This window comes from Globicephala melas, chromosome 2 (assembly GCF_963455315.2).
Source record: "Globicephala melas chromosome 2, mGloMel1.2, whole genome shotgun sequence".
Lineage (NCBI taxonomy): Eukaryota > Metazoa > Chordata > Mammalia > Artiodactyla > Delphinidae > Globicephala > Globicephala melas.
The window spans coordinates 31,940,644-31,962,613 of record NC_083315.2 but is presented as its reverse complement, the minus strand read 5'-3'; the positions used below and the strand labels follow the sequence as shown (position 1 = coordinate 31,962,613).

The 21,970-nt window shown below is 53.7% G+C and overlaps 1 protein-coding gene across 3 annotated transcripts; it reads left to right on the top strand.

Moving 5' to 3' along the window:
* Positions 1-936: 936 nt before the first annotated feature.
* CTSH (cathepsin H) lies at positions 937-20,285 on the top strand. Of its 3 annotated transcripts, none has more exons than XM_030878440.3 (12): positions 937-1,073; positions 4,408-4,439; positions 5,117-5,222; positions 6,783-6,853; positions 7,434-7,538; positions 10,099-10,185; positions 10,950-11,005; positions 12,816-12,897; positions 14,176-14,244; positions 16,999-17,105; positions 18,918-19,043; positions 19,857-20,285. In XM_030878440.3, exons 1-12 carry the CDS (start codon positions 983-985, stop codon positions 19,930-19,932), a joined length of 1,008 nt encoding a protein of 335 aa, XP_030734300.1. In that variant the 5' UTR covers positions 937-982; the 3' UTR covers positions 19,933-20,285. The 3 variants fall into 3 exon arrangements, with proteins under 3 accessions (XP_030734300.1, XP_069900947.1, XP_060149723.1); XM_070044846.1 differs by having other exon boundaries at positions 1,016-1,110; XM_060293740.2 differs by lacking the exon at positions 937-1,073 and adding an exon at positions 1,110-1,206.
* The last annotated feature ends 1,685 nt before the right edge of the window (positions 20,286-21,970 follow it).

Below are 21,970 nucleotides of genomic sequence, written 5' to 3'. Positions count from 1 at the left end.
GGGAGACATAAGACAGCTCAGATCTGACAGGCCAGCCCTAACAGGCTCTGACCACACCGAAATGCCTCGGGCTGCAAAGGAGCAGGGTGAGCAAGTGCAGTAGGTCAAACCTGGGTTCAGACTCCCTCTGCACGCTTACTGGGAACGTTACCATCAACTCTCGGAGCCTCAGTTTCCCCATTTGTAAAATGGCAGGTCCACAACCTGCCACTTGGCAGGGTGATGACCTAAGTGAAGAACCTGGTCCCACTGGGTGCTGCAGGCAGGTCTGATCATCCTCTCCTCTCCCTTGAAGCAACCCCTGTGCATGTTTCCTTCATTGGAGATGTTCATTGTTTTATTTATCTCACACCCAGACTCTTATAAATCATATTCTTCCTTTTTCAGATTTGCAAAAAAGAAAAAATGGCTCTACAGCTACTAATAGGACTTTCTCAGCAGAAAGACTTTAGACTTTCTTGGGGGACGGGCGGGGCTAGGGGTGGAACAAGCTCATAAAAACTGCTATCTACTTCCTCTAGTTTAAGTTCATCCCAAGGCTCAAGGGACAACCAGGGGAATGTGATTAATGAGGATGGGAGATGGGGGCTCTGGGGTGGGGACAGGCACCGCCCTCGCCCATAGTGCCTGCCAGTCCTGACAGACCGGCAGATCTAGGACCCCGCCGCACGGAGCGGTCCAACTCTCCTCTGCCCTTCCTTGCAGAGAAGGAGAAAGGGGAGTGATGTGGCCAGGACGGGAGGTCGAAGGTGCTCCACTCCCACGAGCCTGGCGCTCCGGGCAGTCCTGCAGGGTCCCGCCGCCTCCCGCCTCCTCCCCCCGCCTCCCGCCTCCTCCCCCCGCCTCCCGCCTCCTCCCCCCGCCCCCCCACTCCCGCCCGGCCCCGCCCCTCGCGCCCTCCCGCCCCCCCGAGGCGGCTTTTGGCTGCCTGCCCCGCGGCCTCCGGAGCCAGTGCGCCGGCCGAGTCGCAGCCACCGCCACGATGTGGGCCATCCTGCCGCTGCTCTGCGCCGGAGCCTGGCTCCTGGGCCCCACCTCCTGCGGCGCCGCCGACCTGGCAGTGAGCTCCCTAGGTACGGGGACGAGCGCCCCCGGAAAGGGGCCCGGCAGGTCGGAGACTCTGGGGACCTTGGACGGGTGGTGACTCTGGGCTCGGGAGCAGCCGGGCAGCGCATTTCCCAGGCCCGAGGCTCAAGAGCTCTGCGGGTCGGTAACAGGGGATCCAGCCAGGGTGACCTGTGTGACGGGGAGGGGGGAGGGGGGGGGGAGGAGGGGGAGGTTTGGAGGGCGGGCGTCTCGCGTGAGCAGAGGAGCGGGTGGCTAGGTGCCCAGGGTCCCCCTTGCTCGGGGCGCTGCAGAGACTAGTACGCCACGGCAGTCTGCGGCCCCTTCTGCCCTCCACCCGCCATCTGGAGACTTAGAGGACGTTGATCTGCCCGTGCCGGAGGCAAGCAGGGACTTTCCAGCCTTTCCTAGTAGCTTCCAGGGACTTGCACATAGGGGATCCCCAGAGGTGCCTTGAGAGCCTGTCTGTACAATGGGCTGGACGGGCTGTTTGGAGGAGTGACTTGCACTTAGAGCAATAGCAGTTTTAGCCCCTGAAGACTGAGGGTGTTTGTTCCAAGGGCTCAGAGTGGTAAGGTCCAGCCCCAGGGCTCCCCTTTATGGCCAGGTGGGCTGTGAGTGGCCCAGCTTCATGCTGCTCTTACACCCCTTCTATTGCTGGGGGTCCAGCCACCTCCCCCGGCTGAAGGCTCGCCCCTGCAGCCTCCCTCCTGCCCTGCCACTCCCCACCCTCAGCCTCTGCCCACTGCCCACAGGCTCTGACCTCAGCAGACCACCAGCCCCTCACCCTGAGGACAAAGAATTGTAGCCAAAGAGCAGCCTGGGGATGGGACAGAGATCACTGGGGCTGAATCTTTTCGACCAGAATCTTGCCTTATTCCTCCCGACCCATTTGTCCAAGGAAGTCCCCCAGTCTTGCAGACCTGGGAGGACGCCCAGCTCCAGCTCAGTCCCAACCTAAGGAAAACCCAGCTGCCCTCAAGCCAGGGCTTTGCTTTACCCTGGCTGTGTCCTGCGTGGAGGAGGAGGGCTGGTGCTGGAAGCCGTCTTAACACCAAAGCAGGGCTTGGCAAACTTTTCCTTAGGTAAAGGGCCAGACAGTAAATATTTCAGGCTTTGTGAACCACACAGGCTCTGTAGCAGCTACCTGTGTTGAAAGCAGCCCTAGGCAGTGTGCAAATGAATAAGCGGGTTGCATTCCCGGAAACTTTTACTTATGGACACTGAAATTTGAATTCAAATGATTTTAAGGTGCTACAAAATGTCATTTTTTAAAAACCATTCAAAAGTGTGAACACTTTTAGCTCGTGGGCCATACAAAAACAGGCTAATCCCTGTTCTAGACACTCCCACGTGGTCCCCGAGACAGGGCGGTACATAAAGGATGTGTGCTTTCTTCCAAAAGTCACAATGGATTGAAATGGATCTATCTGAGGTTGGGGTGAAGGGTCACCAGAGATCTTTCTCGCCCAAGATCATCTCTGGCTTTTTCTTCTGCTGACCTCCAGCGAATGAGAACTAATACTGGGTTTTCACAGCTGCTTGTTGCTTTTGAAACCTCTGGAGGCAAACACTGGTCAGTTGTCCCAAACTCCATCTGCCTTAAATCTGTCTTACTCTGAAGCCATCCGCTGTAGCAGGGCCTTAACTAGGATTTGCAATCCTCTGAAACCCCACGCAGGGCATATATTGGGGAAATGTGCATTTCTTCCCCAGGGAAAATGGCTATCACTTGCTTTCCGGAACAGATCTGGGACCCACAAGGGGAGATCCTAAATTCCATACAACAGTGATCTTCAGACTGTGGGGTGTGGATCAGTGGGGAAACACAAAAAAGTTCCAAGTGATACCGGCACAGACAGGGAATCTACTTCCAAACCCTTTACTTCCAAGAGAAGAGAGGACCTCACCAAAGTATCAGCTGCTGGGGTCCTAGAAATAATGTTGCGTAATAGAGCACCATGTGATTTGGGGCGTAGGAAGGAGTGCAAGGAATTGAGTGACGTTGCTCTAAAAATTGCCTTCTGTTCCCAGAAGCAATAAGCAATGAACAATCCTGTTTATTTGAGCAGAATTTCTCAAGCCTTTTAAAGGGCTGAGGCAAAGACCAGAATTAATGCTAACCCATTCAAGAAACTCGGTAATATTCACCCATGAATATATAAATCCATGGGGAGGGGCGTTGTTAGTAAACTTTAATTTACCTCATTAAGAGATGCCTTTCCGATACAAGTTTACTTTTTACGTTTAAGAAATACTTTTCATAAGGTATATTTGACATGTTTTAATCAGTGTTAATAATGATGGTGATGATGATGACTTAATCCAGAATAAATTTTTATAATAGTCAGAGGCACATGGGTCACAGGGAGTAACAGTAATTTAAATTTATACTTTCTGTTCTTGGTGTTGCATAAAAGGATGCTAGAGCGACCAAGTATAAACAGATACTCCCTTAGGGCAAAATTCTGTGAGATGTGGGTGGAGATGGGAGTTCAAGGAGAAAAAGAAACTATCTGAAATATCCAGCTCTTATAGCAGGGCTTGTTCATGTTACTGATGGTGGATATCAAATCATGATGGTATCATGGATCTTTTTGGCCAGCTTTAAAAGAATGATGTAACAGTCTTATTTTTATATGTCATTCTTTACAATAAGCTGGAATACATCCTTTGCAGCTATGAACATTTGAAGTGCAGTTTTTAGATAGCTTAAAAATGTACAAGGGTGGATATAGCAGGGGTCTACAAATGACTGGCCAGCCCGTTTTTTGTAAATAAAATTTTATTGAAACAGTCACACCCCTTCGTTTTCACACACAAGGGCAGAGTTGAGTAGTTGTAACAGACTGTAGAGACAGTGAAGTCTAACATATTTACCATCTGTCCCTTTAACAAAATTTTGCCCACACTTGGGATATATAGGTTTTGAAATTAACTTCTTCCTGAAGTATAGTGCAGAAAAAGGCACAAATCATTAAATATGCATTTTAATGAATTTCCATAATCTAAACATACTCGTGAAACCAGCACCCAGATGAAGACATAGAACATCACCAGCACCCCAGAAGCCCCCTCTGTACCCCCACTAAGGACCACCACTTATCCTGACTTTTAATACCATAGGTTAATGGCATGTAGTTTTTCAAAATTAATTTGGAGTACAAAAGCGGTAAGAGTTTGAGTTCCTCTTCACGTTCAGCATTAGATAACACCATTTTGGCTGCTTAAATTTAGCCCAGTTCCCTAAAATGCAAATCAGTTCTGATGTGCCCTACTTGGCTATAGACGTTACTGCGAGACACCCAGGCCTAATTTTTTTTTTCTTTTTTCTTTTTGCAGAGAAGTTTCACTTTAAGTCATGGATGTTGCAGGTCAGTGTCCAACTTCTTTCTGAAGCTCTTCACTTCACTAAGTTTCCTGTTATCAAACGAAACTGTGCTTGATTTGAGATAATGAAGAGGGATTTTCCAACCCCATCTCCCTGGGTCTTTCCCAACTGGGAATCGGTCAAACGCTGGGAACGATTCAGTTAAGTGAATTCCTTCCAAACAGTGGTCCCCAGTGATGAAGTTGGCTAGCAGCCTTTCAAGCCTTGAGATTCATTTCTGTATTTTGTATTCACGTCACATTGTGTGTTTGCTGCAAAATCAGTTGGAAAACGCTAGTGTGCGTATTTTTGAAACATGGTGATGTCTGCCATTAACTTGACCTAGTACCAGTTGCGGCGTCCAGAGGTGACCTGCACTTGGCAGGTCCTTCACCAGGGCCTCTTGGTCTCTTGGCTGACTCTCTGGCAGCTGCATGGGCTTCATTCTGGCCACAGGTCCCCAGAGGCAGCGGGGCGGGCGGGGTTGGGGGGGGGGTTGCTTTGTAACTTCCTGACTTTCACCACAGAGACCCAGGGCAGTGTCCTGCCTGTGATACAGATTTGGCCTGAGAATCGTGGCAGAAAGAAAACCTGCAATCCTCCTTTTAGAAAACAAAACTGTCTCCCTCTGGTGAGCTGCATCCTGTTTCTGTGACTTATTGCTCGTGTGTTTTGTTTCAGCACCAAAAGAAATACAGCTCGGAGGAGTACCACCACAGGCTGCAGGCGTTTGTCAGCAACTGGAGGAAGATCAATGCCCACAACGCTGGGAACCACACATTCAAAAGTACCGTGGGGCACCTTTCCTGCGGGCTTCTCGCCCATGGCAGGAGGGAGCATCTCAGACGGGGGAGGAAATCAATGAGCGGCGCCACTGATTAAAGGGCGCACTAGGGGCTTGGGGTGGACGGAGCAGCAAGCCAGGCTCTGAAGCTGGGCTTGGCTGACCTCAGATTCTGGCTCCGCCATTATTTTCTGAGATTCAAGGGGTTGTAGCTTTAGGAAGATGCTGGTACCCCTGGATGGTTGTGAAGTTTACGGGAGGTGTACAGAAGCCCTGCCCTGTTCCTGCCATCTGTGGGTCCAGCCCAGATGCTAAGCCCCTGGATTGCTGTCGGGGCAGCCTCTTTAGAGATGTGCCCTGGACTCGAGCAGCCTCTTAGGACATCTGCCTTCCCTCCGGGTTAGTTTCACTAGAAACACACACACACTGCGTGTATACTGAGGGCTCAGAAATGACGGCAGTGTCAGCCACGTTGGTGTTGTGGGCAAAAGCATGAGGTGGAAGGAAACCAGAGCTTGAATCTCACTTCTGCCTAGTATTGACGTGTGACCCCGCTCTGAAGTTTTACTTGACTGTAAAGTAGAGAGGATAACGCTCCCCTCGCGGGTTAGGAAGACTGAAGGAGGTGGCAGGTGGGCAGGCAGTTGGCGCAGGTGTGCTGGTTCTGTACCCTGCCGTTCACCAGACTCACTGATGGGGTATCTAAAAATATGGGTGCCCAGGCCCCACCCCAGACCCATTACGTCTGCATCTCCAGGGTGCAGCCCAGACATTTGTACTGTGGAAAAACTCCCCCATGGGACTTCCCTGGTGGTCCAGTGGGTAAGACTCTGCGCTCCCAATGCAGGGGACCCGGGTTCAATCCCTAGTCAGGGAACTAGATCCCGCATGCATGCCACAGCTAAGAGCCCTCATGCTGCAACTAAAAGATCCCACATGCCGCAGCAATGATCCCGTATGCCACAGCTAAAACCTGGCGCAGCCAAAATAAATAAACAAATATTACAAAAAAAAAGGAAAGAAAAAGAAAGAGAAGGCAAGCTCCCCAGGGAATTCTGAAGCAAGTGAAGTTGACCTTGATATATTGAATTACAGTTGAACAATGCGGGGTTAGAGGCACTGACCCTCTGCACCGCTGAGAATCTGAGTATAATTTACAGTCTGCCCTCCATATACACGGTTTCTCTGTATACCCAGTTCCTCTGTCTCCACGGTTCTGCATCCAAGGATCCAACCAACCTGGGATCATGTTGCACTGCAGTATTTACTACTGAAAAAAATCTGTGTGTAAGTGCATCTGCCCAGTTCAAACCATGCGGTTCAAGGGTCAACTGTAAAATCAACTATACTTCACTAAAAAATAAATTAAAAAAAAATTTTTTTTGAAAGGGTCAACTGTACATGACATTTAAAAATTTAAAGGAGCCAAGTTGCAGGGGGCTCTAAATCGGACACATGTGAATGTGGGGTTTCATTATTTTTTCTCTTTATTAGTGACTTACTGAGCTCCTCTTTTTTGTTGTGTTTTTTTGTTCGTTTATGGTTTTTCCTTCTCTTTTTCAGTGGGACTGAACCAGTTTTCAGACATGAGCTTTGCTGAATTAAAACGCAAGTATCTTTGGTCAGAACCTCAGGTGGGTGTTATTCATTGTGACCAAGTCTGAGTCTTTTCGCTCAAACCTTTGGAATCAGCTCATAGCCCGCTCTGCTTCCAGAGCGGTTCGGCCCCTCCCCAGCTGCAGCTGGGGGGCCCCCAGGTTCTTGGGGGATCCAGACGTGTCAGCTCCCAGCAGTTCGTCAGTCCATGCTCATGGCCTCATGCAGACCCCAAACTTAGAGTTGCTGGAGAAAATATAGTTGCCCCTTAAAACTGAATTTCGGATAAACAACAAATAATATTTTAGCATAAGTATACCCTAAACATTGCACAGGACAGACACTACAGACTTATTCGTCATTTACCTGAAATTCAAGTTTAACTGAGTGAACTGTATTTTTATTTGCTAAATCCGCCTACCCTGTCCTAACTACCCCCAATCTGGGCTCCCAGAAGGACCTGTCATTTAGCGTTTGGAACCAATGGGTGGAGGTGGGATGGTTCTGACAGCTACAGTCTTTCTTATTCTCTCTTGGTGATTCCACTTTAATTACATACTTTTCCATCAAAACGGTTTCTCTTCTTCCCCCTGAAAAAAATGTAATTCGTTGTTTCAGAATTGCTCAGCCACCAAAGGTAACTACCTTCGGGGTACTGGTCCCTACCCACCCTCCATGGACTGGCGGAAAAAAGGAAATTTTGTCTCACCAGTGAAAAATCAGGTATGCATGACAATCCCACCTTTCCCCCCACACACGCCAAATGGCCACATTCTCAGGCAGTATGCCAGGAAGAAAAACTCAGAAGAATCCCAAAACACAGAGAGTATATCCCCAACTCTATTTTTTTTCTCATCATCTCTCTAGCTGCCTTCCTCTGAAAGGCTGGGAGGTCATTGTTTTTATGGCTGGCTCTGGGGGATAAAAGTGTATTTCTTCACTGGGCTGAAGTTTACCCATCCCCCTTGTTCCACCCCACTGTGTAAAGTTCCCCGTTGGCCCTAGGTCTCTTCTACAGTCACCCAAAACATCACGTTCTCTGTGCCCTTTAGTAACTGCACACCGGGACCCCGTTCCTACTGCCCACACATCTTTTCTTCCCCGTCCTCCATACGCTGCACGAGGCACCAGGGCCCAGCCCCTCCCTGGCTGGCTGCTTTCCCACAAGGGAGCTGCAGGTGGTTAGTGAACAGAATGGATCCCAGCGTTTCAGACCTGTTCTCAGGAGCAGCCCCGCAGGGCACAGCATGCCTGGCAAGGGGAGTGGCGGCGTCTTCCCTGCACTTACAGAGGTGAGAACCCGGCCGCTGGCTGGAGGGTCCCAGCACATTGCTCTGTCCTGGAGAGTCTGGACCCACCCCTTGCTGTCCCCTGGAAGTAACAGTGCAGTGGCCTTCTTCAGGAAGATGCCGACCTCTCGATCCCAGGAAATACAGGTGAAGGTTTCCCTCCTGGAAGCACTTTGCTTTCCACTGAAACTCTCCATGAGAAACATTTTCTCCCTTTCCTTAAAGCCACATGGCATAGCTCCAAATCCTCCCAGGCTCACTGGGTTCCCAGAACCTGCCTAGTGATCTAGACGTTTAAACCAGCATCCGGAAGCCGAGACAAGTCTCCCCTCCCAGCAGTCGGAGGGGTAGAATGAAGTCAGCCCTCTGCTCCAAGCCCCAAAGGCAGCTTTTAGACCATCTGAGAATTCCAGGACCGTTCAAAGCAACAAGCGTTAAATGTGGAAGCCCGAAACCTGCTCACCCTGTGGGCAGGTGAGAAGGGGAAGTCTGCCAAGAACGTTCCGGGTCCTTGTGTTAACTGACCCTCGGGCAGGACGGAGCCCCGGGGTGGAGGGGCCAGAACAAGGCGATTACCCTCATGGGTGTGTGTGGTCTCTCACTGTAGACACCATGCGGTTACAGATACGGCGACCGGATCTGACATTAGCTCAGCAGCCTTGAGGGTTTCTCACTTTACAGAGGAGGAAGCGCTGAAGGTACAAGGCAAGCAGATGACAGAGGGCCCTTTCATCCAGGTCTCTGCTCAAGGCCAGTGCTGGCCACTCGGCCCTGCCCTGCCTCCTGCAGTGGCGGCCAAGCCCAGCCTCTGACCAGCCAGAGACGCTCTGACCAGGCCCTCCCTCCCTGCCGAGGGAAGGCTTTGAGAGGAAGAACTGGAGCCCGGGGTAGGGTGAAGGCTCTTTCCAGGGAGACAGCAGTGAGGACTCAACAATGACAGCGAGGACGGGAATCTTAGGAGAAATTTCAGAAGTAAAATATGGAAGACTGAACCAGCAAGGGGCAGAACAGAGACCAAGATGCGGCTGAGAGAAAAACACAAACAACAGCTAATATTACGGAGCCTGTGGGGTAACTGCACGACGGGCAGGATCTCATCTACCCCTCTGACAAACAGCCCTGTGAGGGAAGCACGGCTGTTCCCGTGTTACAAATGATGAGACCGAGGGTCAGAGTGGGCAGCAGCTCGCCCAGGTCGCACGGTGGGTGTGGGGCAGAGCTATGATTTGAACCAGGCAGGCAGGTTCCAGCGCCCGACTCTGAGCCCTCGGGAGGCGCCGGGAGGAAGGTGGCTGGGCAGCGGCAGTGACCGTGGCAGAGGACGGGGAGATGGACGGGTGGGTCAGGACACGCAGAGTCTGAGGGGTTTGGGGCGTATACGGGTGGGATCATCTGGGAGACAGGGTGTCTGGGCCTGGGTGGAGGTGAGGGCTGAGCGTTTGGGGAGTTGTCAGTTTAACAGTTGGGACTGTGGGTGAGATTGGAGGTGGAAAGGTGATAGAGAAGCTTCTAGAAACAGGACTCTGGCGAGGCCTTCTGTTGGAAGACAGTGGGAAGAAGAGGAATCAGCATAAGATTCAGAAGTAGAGGGACTTCCCTGGCGGTCGAGTGGTTAAGACCCTGCGCTTCCACTGCCGGGGCGTGGGTTCCATCCCTGGTCGAGGAACTAAGATCCCGCATGCCAAAAAAAGATTCCGAGGAACAGAAGAGCACAGAGTGGGGTCGGGAGGGAGGGCTCTGGCGTGTAGGCCGGTGGGGGTTGGTAGCGGGGGGCCAGGACTGGGAGTGCACGGGCACTCATCAGCGGTGGCGGCTGCTGCTTCCCCTGTGCGAGCCTCGGCCTCCTCGTCTGCAACACGGGGAGAAGGATGCCGGCCTCGCGGGCCTCGTGAGGGTCAGCGTGGACAGTGTGGGCCAGGGCTTTGTCAGCTGAAGTCACGGGAGCCCGCGGGGTCCTGGCCCCTGACCTCCCTCCCCCTCCCCTTGGCCTCTAGGGCAGCTGTGGCAGTTGCTGGACCTTCTCCACCACCGGGGCCCTGGAGTCTGCTGTCGCCATAGCAACTGGGAGGCTGCCCTCTTTGGTGAGCAATCAGCCATGGTGCCGGGGGAGGGATGCGGGAGAGGGGTCACAGCTTCGCTCCAAGGCCTGATTCGGAGGACCAGACCTGGGCCGTCAGGCTTCTTTGTGGCTTTTGCTGACAGTGCCATTTCAGTTGGACTTCAGGTGTCCCAGCCTCACGGACATGCAGCGTGCAGACCTCAGCTGACACTTCAGAAGGAATGAGGCTTGTTGAGGAGATGGCCCAAGGGCTCATCCCTGGGTGGGTCGGGGTGTTCCTCGGTGTGGCCACCTGGGGCCTTCCGAGAGCAGAGCCTGCCTGGGAGGCAGCCCTGTAGGAGCTGTGGCCCCTCTCAAGCTGGTCACCTTCAGGCAGGGAAGAGCGAGCAGGGACCCCTGAGCCCCTGGAGTGAGGGGTGACTGCCCAGCCGCTGCCTCCTGTGTGGGGAAGAGGGGCCGGCAAGGCTGGTGAGGGCCGCCAGGAACCGGCTTGAGGGAAGGCCTGTCCCCTCCCCCTCCCATCTGCCACCACAGGACCCCAGGAGCCACACGTACGTGCACACCTCCAGGGCCCCCCGTGTCCTCTCACCTGCCCACTTGGCTGCCAGGCCGTCGCTGAGCTTCTCCCCGACAGGGGCCGGCTGCTGGGGAGACAGCCCTTGCTCTCCGGGAGCTTAGCATCTGGTGCCCTTGGGCCCCGGGCAGGCGGGGCCGCAGGCGTGGGTCCACTCGGGAGGCAGGGCGCTGGAGGCGCCCAGCTCACCGGGCGTGCGTTCCTCCCTCCAGGCCGAGCAGCAGCTGGTGGACTGCGCCCAGAACTTCAACAATCACGGCTGCCAAGGGTACGGCCCTGACCGGGGTGGGGGGGGTTGGGGGGGGGTGGGGGGGGCAAAGCCCCTGCTCATTTCCCGGGGTCACTTCTGTCGGGCCTCATACGGGCCGGGCACTGCCACAGCCTCTGCCCTCGGTGGGAGCAAAATCGGCCCCGCTTGTGGAGGGGGAAGGTCACCTAACACGCCCAAGGTCCCTCAGCTGGAACGGGCAGAGCTGTAATGCAAGCCCAGGCCTGGCTGGTTCCAAGATCCACCCTCGTTCCCTGGTGTCACCCGGATTTCACCCCATAGCACACTTGGCCTCGCTGGCCACCAAGGCCTCTGGCGAGTGGCCGAAAGAATTAATAGAATGAGAAGCACATCATCCTCCAAAACCAAGATCCACACACAGGTGTCTGGTTGGCCTTTCCACAGGTTCTCTAAAGCTCTAGCCACCCCAGCTTGGCAGGCCGCGTCGAGGAGCTTTCCTGTAGATGTGGTGCAGGGTTCAGGCATAAAGGCTGCGTCTCTGCTGGGCCTGCTTTCCTGGCCCTTTTTTTATTATTATTTATTTTTTTGGCCATACCACATGGCTTGCAGGATCTTAGTGCCCCGACCAGGGATCAAACCCAAGTCCAGTGAAAGCACTGAGTCTTAACCACTGGACCGCCAGGGAATTCCCCCGACCCACGGGTTCTTAGGGATTTACCCACGTTTCTCTGTGTCTCCAGCCCTCATCTCCTCCTCACGTGCTCTGAGACCTTTCCTCGGGATGAGCGGCTTTCCCAGAACATATGTGTGTAAAGCCAGGCCCTCGTGCTCCCCTAGGGCACGCTCCCAGCCTCGCCTCCGCTCGCCTACCTGCGGCCCATCCCTCTCTCGGGCGAGTCCTGGGAAGGCCCGGTGCTCCACCTGCTCTGACAGAGCCAGCACGAGGGCCTCCACGCTCGGGCTGCGTCTGGGAGTCGGGGGTGAAGCCACGGCCTAGTTGCTGGTCCACCATCATATCATGGTTAGCCTCATGGCTTTTTGGTCTCTTTCCTCTTTGCAACTTATAAACACCACCCGTCACAGGTCTGAAAGGGCATCCTGGGGCCCCACCATTTTTCCGAGGGATGTTTGCTTTGGTTTACTTCATTTTTTCGTTCATTCAGCAAGTACGACAGCACCTGCCCTGTATGTAGGCACGAGGGATACAGCAGCTGATGTTCTAGCTGTGCCGCAGGTGGGGTGGTGACAGATGCTCTGGACAAAACCCAGAAGGGACAGGCGATTGATGGGGAGTCGTGGCTGGATAGCTGTTGAGTCTTCTTTACTCCAGGAGGCAACACGAGGTGGAAGATCCACCTTTGGAAGCAGATCCTGGCTGTAGCTCTGGGGCCCTGGGCAAGTTGTTCAGCCTGTCTGAGCTTCAAGAAGTAACAGCAGCTACCTCCCGGGGTTCTGAGGGGTTGGAAAGTCACGTTTGCAGAGCACCTGCCCAGGCGGGGCCCAGTGGGCACGGTGGTGGCAACGACAGTCAGCTGGGCAGATCCTGTCGGGTCCTTTTCCTGACAGAGCGAGGGGCCTGGCTTCCAGAGGTCTCTGTCCCACGGAAGCACGTGTGGCTGGACCTTGGACCCTCCTTGATAGCCTCTTCTGAGTCTGTTGAGCTGTATCCTGAGGCCGGGCAAACACGGTGGCATTGCTAGCCCCTCGGAGACTTCTCTGCCCCTGGGACATGCCCCAACCACGGCCTCCCAGCCCTGCCAGGGCAAACGTCTCCAAGCTCCAGCCCCTGCAGGCCCCGCCTCCATCGGGGCCAGTCTCAGGTAGGCACAGCTGTGTATGCTTCTTGCAGGGGTCTCCCCAGCCAGGCCTTCGAGTACATCCGGTACAACAAGGGCATCATGGGTGAAGACACCTACCCCTACAAGGGCCAGGTAACTCTGGGCAGCCTGGGCTCCGTCTTCTTGATCTGCAATGCTCCCCATCTCCGTTCTTGTCCCAGCCTCAGAACACATCTCTTCCCCTGCACCCCCCTGGAGGACTCCCCACTTCCACCCGGATTCTCAGAATTGTCTCTTGCAGCTCACTTTTTCCCCTCCTCTACTTGCCCAAGCCCCAGCTGTCAGCCAGCCGGGGGGGCCTCTTACCGCCCTGTGTGTGGCAGCACCGTCAGGCTGCCCCGCCCTGCCGTGAGTGCACCGGGACGCCGTCTGTTGGCTTCTTCCCTCCCCATTCGTGCGGACAGCACTCCTGGGCCCACACCCACTTTGTCCAGGGCCTCCCCTGCCATCACCTCAACCCCGCCTTTGCACGGCTGGGCACCTCGACTGTCCCACAAACCCGGGATTCCTCCTGTATCTCCCCTCTCGGCGATGGGAGGACCACCCTTCCCTAAAATGTCTTGGCGGCCAGTGGTCCATTCTTGGGGCGGCTCCCTGACCCAGACCTCACCTCAGTCAGCCTTCTGACCATCTTAGCCCTTCTCGCATCTGCTCCTTTGGTCCATTCTGTGTCCCTGCCTGCACTCGGACCTTGGCTTCCCTTCACCCTAGATCACTGTGGGTGCCCTCTCCTTGGCCCCCCACCCACCCACCCAGGGGCCGCCAGAGTGGCCTCTGAGACTCAGCTCTGACCACACCCTGCCTTGTTCAGAACTCTTCAAAGGCTCCTCAGGGCCTGCAAGAGAAACTCCAGACTCTTCGGCCTGCCTTTCGAGGCCTGCCTTCCCCCCACGTCGCACAGATCTGTCTTCCCAGTCTTGGCTTTTACTTCACTCTCCCCTTCACAAGCCTTATGCTCCCACCCACCCCCAACTTGCTGGTTCCTAAACGTCAGGTCCTGCCTTCTTGTCATCCTGACCGTCTCTCCCGCCTCAGAAGGGTTTGATCTTCCCTCCGTGTGTCCTCTGCGCCTGCCTCTTGCAGGTGAAGTTCCTTGGGCTGAGACTGGCCCCTTCCTTGTGCTCCCAGCAGGTGCCATGCGAGCCCACCTCTGCCAAAGCCAGCACAGGACCCTTTCCTCCCACTAGACTGTGAGGTCCTTGAGGGCAAGGAGGCCTCTAGTTCCCTCACAAGTGACCTCATCACCCAGGCCCTGGGACCTGTAGCTTTCGCTTTATAAATGTTATCAAATTGCATAGGGGAGGCCTGAAGTCTCAGCCCGGGGCCGAGCATCCCTAACCTGTGTCCCATGACCTTTGCCACCCTGAACAGGATGGTGAGTGCAAGTTCCAGCCCAGTAAGGCCATTGCTTTTGTCAAGGATGTGGCCAACATCACAATGGTGAGTACTGATCCTTCTCTCGGATAGGGAATGTGTTCTGATCAGGAGGCCAGTCTCCACTGCCGTCAGATGGCCAATGGGCACTGCAGGGCAGCCTTTCTGAGCAGCACATCACTTTGATTCAAGAGTTTTGATTATCCTTGAATCTCAATCACCATGACGGGGGCAGGATGGAAGACAGGAGGGAAAGAGCAAGAGACTAGCATTCGGGTGCTCTGGTTCTGACCTGGGTCTGTACAACTCTTCCATCTTGTGTTTCAGTTTTCTTGTCTGTAAAGTGCAAAACTTAATCCCCATCCTACCAAAGAGGATGTGAGGATGTGTGTGATGTCGGGTATGTGTGTGAGAGATGGAATGTGAATGCACGGAGTATGAATGTGTGTCAGTCAGGATAAACCAGGTTATGCTGCAGGAACAGCTCCAGACTCTGGATGGCTTAAAACAATCAGATTTTATGTCTCATTCGTGTGGCGTGTCCCTTGGTTTAAGCAGGGCTGTTCTCTGTGTCATTGGCTTCACTCCAGGACCCAGGCAGACGGAAAGAGTGGTAAATTATGCATTGGCTCTTAAAGCCAAAACAAGTTACACAGCCACACCTAACCTCAAGTAGACGGGGAAGTCCATAACTTCAGTACAGTACAAACCGTACTCTGTCCGAGAGGGAGCTGGAATAAGTGTGAACAGCCCTCATGACTCCACTGTTTGCATGTTTGCAAGCACGGGCGAACATGCATAAAGAGTGAAAGAATATTTCCACGGGTGTGTGTAGGTGTGACGTGTGCTGATGAGAGCAGTAGGCTGAGGGTGTGTGCCCACAAATGTGTGCGTAAATCACAAACATGATGACTGTGTAATGACAGTAGCTACCATTTAATTAAAGCAGGCGCCATGCAGTCAGCAACAGTAATGAAATTTATGGAGTGCTGACAGGAGCTATACCAACCACTTAGCATGTATTACCAAGACAGCCCTAGGAGATAAATGTCATTATCACCTTCATTTTATAGGTGAAGAAAGGTTCAGAGTGGTTAAGTAACATGCCCAAGGCCACAAAGCTAGAAGTGGAAGCTGGATTTGAACGGAAACCATGTCATTCCAAAATCTACACCCTGTATTTGGGATATTTCTGACTATGGTAGATTTATCTTCAAACAAGAGCCAGTGGGCTTCCCTGGTGGCGCAGTGGTTGAGAGTCCGCCTGCCGATGCAGGGGACGCGAGTTCGTGCACCGGTCCGGGAAGATCCCACATGCCGTGGAGCGGCTGGGCCCGTGAGCCATGGCCACTGAGCCTGCGCGTCCGGAGCCTGTGCTCCGCAACGGGAGAGGCCACAACAGTGAGAGGGCGCGTACCGCCAAAAAAAAAAAAACAAGAGCCAGTTTCTCTTAGATACACTCACCAAGGGCTGACCGACTCTGGCCCATTCGTATCCCATTAGGCAGTGAACCGGGAGCTCAAAGGTATCCCTTTTGCCTGGTGCCCAGGAGAGCCTTGCCCATGGCACCTGCAGGGCCCTAAGAGCAGGCCAGCACTGGCGTCTGGCCCTCCTTGGCAGGGCCGAGGGATGGCCACAGGAACGGCAACTCCACGACATGCTCCCCCTCTAGGCGAGCAGGCCTCCGTGCCTTCCTGGTCTCATCTGCCCTGACCTGTCTGTGCTCACGAGGCCTTTTCTGAGCACAGGGAAGGGAGCGGCTTGCTTATCAGGCAGCCGTTTGCTCTTTGCAGCCGTGTCACTGCCTGCCCCTCCAGGGAGGCAGGACGGAGGAAGGGCTGGTGCCCCAGCCCCTCCAGCCTGACCCTCCCTCAGCAGAGCCCTGGCCTCAGCTCACCCTCATTTCAACTCCCTAAGTCTCCAGCCAGGGGAATGGCCTCAGCTCACGCTAACCCAGTGGGTCCCAGCAGGGATGCTTTAAGAAATCCTGCTGCATGGGACCCACCCTGGAGATGCTGATGTAATCGTCTGGGGCGCAGCCTGGGCACTGGGATTTTGTAAAGCTCCCCCGGTGATTGCAACTGCTGCTCTCGCCCAGTCTCTGCAGCTCTGTTCCAAAGCCGCAGCCTCCAGGAAGCCTCTGACTTCCTCATGCCACCTTCCCCACTGGATGGGGATGCATCCTCCTCGGGCGCACACACACATTTCTACCACCGTCTGGGCCTTATCTGCTCATGGACTTCTAACCCCTGAGTTCTACCAAAAAAAGCTCCTTAGACTGGCGTTGTGGGTGCAGGGGTTCCTGCGGGTGGGAGTGGGGGAGTCACACCCATCTCTGCACCCCCTGGTCCATGGGAGGGCCTTGGCATGTGGCTGTGAGTGAGCGAGTGAATGAGTCCACGCTGTACCCTGGGCCTGACCCGGAAGGGTGCAGGATTCCCTCAGAGCAGAGCAGGGAGGGGGAGAGAGAGGAGCGCACGGTCCAGCCCAGCAAAGCCGAGGGAGGTCACAGGGGAGCCAGGATTTGGGAGGAGGGGCCCACAAGCCAAATAAAAAACCCCAAGGATCCCGGCCATTCAGGCGCAAGAGGGCAGGGGCCCCCATACCAGCCCCCAATACCCAGGGCTTGGCTCTGCTGTAAGGAAGGGCAGCTCCCCCTTGGCGGCAGCTTTTTGGCCTAAAACAGACTTCTCTTCCCTCCTCAGAATCATCGCTTTGAGCCTCTGTCCCCTACTTTGGGGCAAAGGGCCATATTTCACAAGTGGGGTGGGGAGGTGGCAGAGGCCACGTGTGTCCACCTGTCGGCCCCTCTGTCCACAGAACGACGAGGAGGCGATGGTGGAGGCGGTGGCCCTGTACAACCCTGTGAGCTTTGCCTTCGAGGTGATTGATGACTTTCTGATGTACAAAAAGGGTGTCTACTCCAGGTGAGCCGGGGAGGGGCTGGGTGGGCATTTCGCACCTTCCGCCAGTGCATCAGCCTGCAGCCCTGAAGGTCAGGATCCACGGTCCCCAAGTGGGAGGAGGAGAGGCGGTCACATGGCTGGTCAGGGCTGGGGTCCTGGCCCTCATCTGAGCCCAGAGCTCACCCTTCCTCAGCAGAAGAGCTGCCTCTCGTGATGAAAACCTGTGTTCAGAAATTTGAAGATGTGAAATAGGAAATGGCTGCTCTCAGACACCAGAATCCCGTGCTGAAGCCTCCACCGCAGGGTTTTTGAGGAAGCCCGAGTTCTCTAACACTGGTGTCGTCTCACCCAGGCCTCTTGCCTGTTTTGCAATATGAGTTCGGCCACTTCCGGTAGCATCTCCTTCATGGCCCCTTGTCATCTGGCCATTCCGAAGTGCAGGTGTCCTCCAGGGCTTTCTCCTCAGCGCTCTGCCCTCTTCTCACACACTCCTTGAACTCCACGGCCAGCTGTTTGCTGAGAAATTCCAAGTCTCCATCCGCCAGCCTGGTCTCTGCCGGGTGTTAGACCCACAGATCTAAGGGCCTCGCCGCAGCATCAAGCTGGATGGCCCGTGGAAACCTGAGATCCTGCGTGTTTCCGTCCCTCACCAGACGCTGCCCCATTAACACTGCTCAGAAGCGTGCCCTCCGCTCCCTCCCCGTGTCTGTGCCCACCGTTGCCTCCTTCCTGCTCTGTCCTTGTGCCCTCACCGCTGGTCCGTCCTCCACTCGGAGCCAGAGTCAGCCTTCGGGAACACCCTTCTCACCACTCCAACTTCTCCATCCTCCAGCATCTCCCCATCTCGTGTCTTAGCTCGGCCAGGGAAACCCTCGTGATCTGGTCCTTCTTTCTCCAAGCTCATCTCCCGTCAAAGCCACCCGCGTCCTCCCTGTTCCACCCCGTGCCCCTGCCCCACTGAAGAGCTCATAGTTTTATGCGAGTCCCCTGCCTCCCCAGGGAAGCCTTGCCCCTGCCCCACCCCGTTCCCACCTGGTTGGATCCCCTTCCTCGGGCTCCCGTCAGCCCCCCAGCCGTCACAGCCCTCGGTCCACTGTATGGAAGTAGCCTCTCTGCCATCCTCCCTGTCGAAGGAGGCGTCCTAAATCCAGGAGCAGAGTTTTGCACGCTGCTGGTGTCTCGCACCTCGTCCCTGGGCCTGGCACGTACCAACAACTCAGTTACACGTCGGCTCAGTGATCACACGACCACTGCAGTTTGTCCTCTTGAAATTTTCAGAATTTCCTCATGAGAACCAGTTCACTAGCTAAAATGAGAAACCTGTGTAATTGTCCCAAATACAAGGTAATCTTAAAATTACATACAGTGGCAACAAAGCAATGCCATGTGAAACTCCAGCCGGACACTGTTGCCCTCAGAAGGTGCAACAGGAGGGCTGCTCCCTCCTTGTTATGAAAGAGGCATCGGAAAGCGTCAGGTGTCAGAGCTGGGCCAGCACCACGCTAAATCTCGCTCCTTTGGGTGAGAAGAACCCAAGGGGCTGAAGAGAATACTTCTCTTTCCCTGTGACTAAACGAGAGTTAATTCACCACCTTAACTGCCTCCCAGTCCCCGCTTTGGGAAACCTTGCTCTAATTCACTTCTTGGATGTGATCGACTCACCTTTTTTTTTTTTTTCCTTTGGCTGTGCTGCACGGCAGGCCGGATCTTAGTTCCCCTACCAGGGATCCAACCCACGTCCCCTGCAGTGGAAGCAGAGTCCTAACCCCTGGACCGCCACAGAAGTCCCACATATTTTCCATATTTCAAGCCTCTTTCATTTTCACTTTCCAGTACTTCCTGTCATAAAACTCCAGATAAAGTAAACCACGCAGTCCTGGCTGTTGGGTATGGAGAAGAAAATGGGATACCCTATTGGATCGTGAAGAACTCTTGGGGTCCCCAGTGGGGAATGAAGGGGTAAGCAGCTTCCAGGTCCCGTGTGCTGGGACGGGGCGTGACTGCTCGGGTCTGGGGGCCCTCGGAGTGTGCAGGGGGTCTCCTCCACCTCAAATGTGGCTTCCAAGAAGGGGCTGCTAAACAGAGCCTTTAGTCCAGGCCAGGAAGAGGGGAGCGTGAGGATGTAACCCTCACACCCCCAAGAAGCCTCCAGCAGCCCCTCTCCCATCCTGGACCCCAGACTTTGATGACTCTGTGTCCGGAACAGGAGTCCATTTGGCTCAGGAGGTTCTGTGACCACCACTAGGAAACAGTTCACAACACAGGACGCTGCTGGGACTAAGCCAGCACCTGGGAGGGCCTGTGGGTGAGAAATCCAAGCACCAAGTTTACCTGATGGCTGACAGCCCCTCCTTCTAGAATGGGGCTGGAATCAGGTGGCCTGGGTACATACCTTGATGGGACTTTGTCCCTGTCTCTTCTCTAAGACTCCGTGTCCTCACCTGAAAAGGGGGTTTTCATCTGTTACCCGAGGGGTCCCAGTGGTGATTAAATAACTACATGAGGGCCTAGGCAGAGCTAAGAACGGGGCCCTCAGCAAACTCTGGGACAAGTTAGATATGGACAGAATAAGGAAGAGAGTTCAGGGGGCAGCCAGGTGGAGGGAAGGAGAAGTTACTCACAGGTCAGAGATTTCCTGGTGGTCAGATAAACCCAGTACTGCTCTTTTGTGAGCAAGTTCAGAGGGCCTAATCCCTGGAGTCAGACCTTGGTTCCAGAAGGGCCTGTGGAGAGGAAGCCGCCAGCCACGCCTCAGCCCCTCCCTCTGTGCAGGTACTTCCTCTTGGAGCGCGGGAAGAACATGTGCGGCCTGGCAGCCTGCGCCTCCTACCCCATCCCCCTGGTGTGAGCCGGGGCTGCAGCAGCAGCAGCGACTGGTTGGTGGATGGAGGGAGGACCGGGCAGCCTGGGGCCTAAAACCCTGCCCTGGAGGAAGTGAACGGTGGGAGACCCCCCACCAGGGCCCTGAGCCTGGAAACCCAAAGAAAACGACGAGGAAGAATTCCATGGAGCAACAAGCCCACGCACGTCTTCTGACACAGAGGTCACCACCAGCCATGTGCCTTAAGCATGATTTTTAACTGACTCAGCGCCACATGGACCAAGAATGTTTTCTTCCCAGAAGGGCTGCTTTTCCCATTTGGAGGAAGCTCCACTGACAGTCTTTTCTGTGGTCTTTATTGAATAAACCTTCAGTGAGCACCTCCCCGAGTCAGGCTGTGTGCTGGGGCCTGGGCCTGCCTCCGGGCCCTGGCCTCCTAAGAGGGAGGCACCAAGGGGTGGCCGGCTCTCTGGCTGGGAGGACGGCGTGGGTGCTGGTGCCACTGTCTCCCAGAGGCGGGACCCGGGAGGAAGAACAGGTTTCATTTGAGATCTTGACTCTTCGTCCCCACATGGGGAAAGAGGAGCTAGTGTGCCAGGCCCTGGCAGAGCCAGGATTCAAACCCATGACACCAGCCAGGAAGCCTGTACTTCTCCATGGGGCCTCCCCCGTCCCAGCTTCCTGCTCCTACTGCCCTGCCCCTCCGCCCGGGACTGCCCCCATCTCTTCCTCCCCTGATGCTCCCGCCACCTCCACCATTCCTTCTCTTGAGAAAATGGGGTCTCCATCCAGAGGGTGGCCGTGGAGTCTCTGCTGCTTCCCGATGCCTCTGGGCTCCAGGGAGTAGGGTCTGTGGCACGAGTTGGTGCTGTTGGTCCTACAGTTCACAGATGTACCTAATAAGAAAATCTTTCATGTCATTTGGGCCTCCTGGAGAGCTAACAGCTTGAGACTTGTTATTTTCATGACAAGCCCTATTTAGACAATGCAAGTGTGGTTTAATCTGTTACAAAAGTCTAGTAACATAAGACACCACAACAGTAAGTCAAGACAAAAGCCAATCACCTTAATAAACAGTAATCAGATGAAATTCAATCTATTTTATTCTAGTTAATCTACTCTAGATTTTTAAAAAACACTAAATGAAATAAAAGCATAATTCCTTAATACAATAAAGATCCCCAAACCCGGGGGCAGTGGTATAAAAGGAGTTCCATTAAAGGCAGACAGGGAACAAATAGGCCCAAGATCAGTACAGTTGCTTAACATTAATCTGGAAGGTCTGGCTGCTGTGGTGAGGAATAAACCACATTAATATGTGCGGACGGTATACTAATGTGGCTGAAAACATTCAAGAGGATATACGTCAAACCTCAGAACTAATGAAAAGAGTTCAGAGAGTGGCTGCTTACCAGACACAAAACAATCAAAATCCTTCAACAAAACTCAGAAGAAAAGTATTTTACACTGTAGCAACAAAACTAGTAGCCAGGAATAACCACACACACACACACACACACACACACACACACGTCCTACATGAATAAAATGATTAAATTACTAAAAGCTGTAAAGGAAGACTTGAATAAATTGAGAAGCATACCATATTCTTGAATTTGAACGATTAACATAAATAAATTGATTCTAGCCCAAAATAAAAATACAGGTTTGGTACATTTCCATCTAAAATCCCAATATAATTTTTTGATCCTTTCTATTTACCTGGGGGAGAAAAAGCCCAAGATGGATTTTATAACTGAGTAATGAAAATGGATTTGTTCACATATCAAAATGTATGAAATGTCAACACTTAAAAGAGTGTATCAGTTAAGAGTAGACTAACACCCAGATTATGAGAATTCTATACATAAGTAGCAGACACAAATCAATTTCTACTATTCAATAAAAGGAGCTAGGAAATTGGACAGTATTTGGAAAAACAGCTTAACCTGAATCTTCACTCAGCATTATATCATTTAAGTAAAGTTTAAAAATTTTTTAAGTTTTAGATTTACAGAATTATTGTGAAGATAATACGAAGAGTTTCCATATATCCCACACCCAG

Bases quoted from the DNA above. Each gene is read 5' to 3' on its own strand.
- CTSH (XM_030878440.3), top strand. From the start codon at position 983: ATGTGGGCCATCCTGCCGCTGCTCTGCGCCGGAGCCTGGCTCCTGGGC. The intron at 7,539-10,098 runs GTATGCATGACA...CTTGGCCTCTAG, and splicing joins TCTCACCAGTGAAAAATCAG to GGCAGCTGTGGCAGTTGCTG. The intron at 19,044-19,856 runs GTAAGCAGCTTC...CCCTCTGTGCAG, and splicing joins CCCCAGTGGGGAATGAAGGG to GTACTTCCTCTTGGAGCGCG.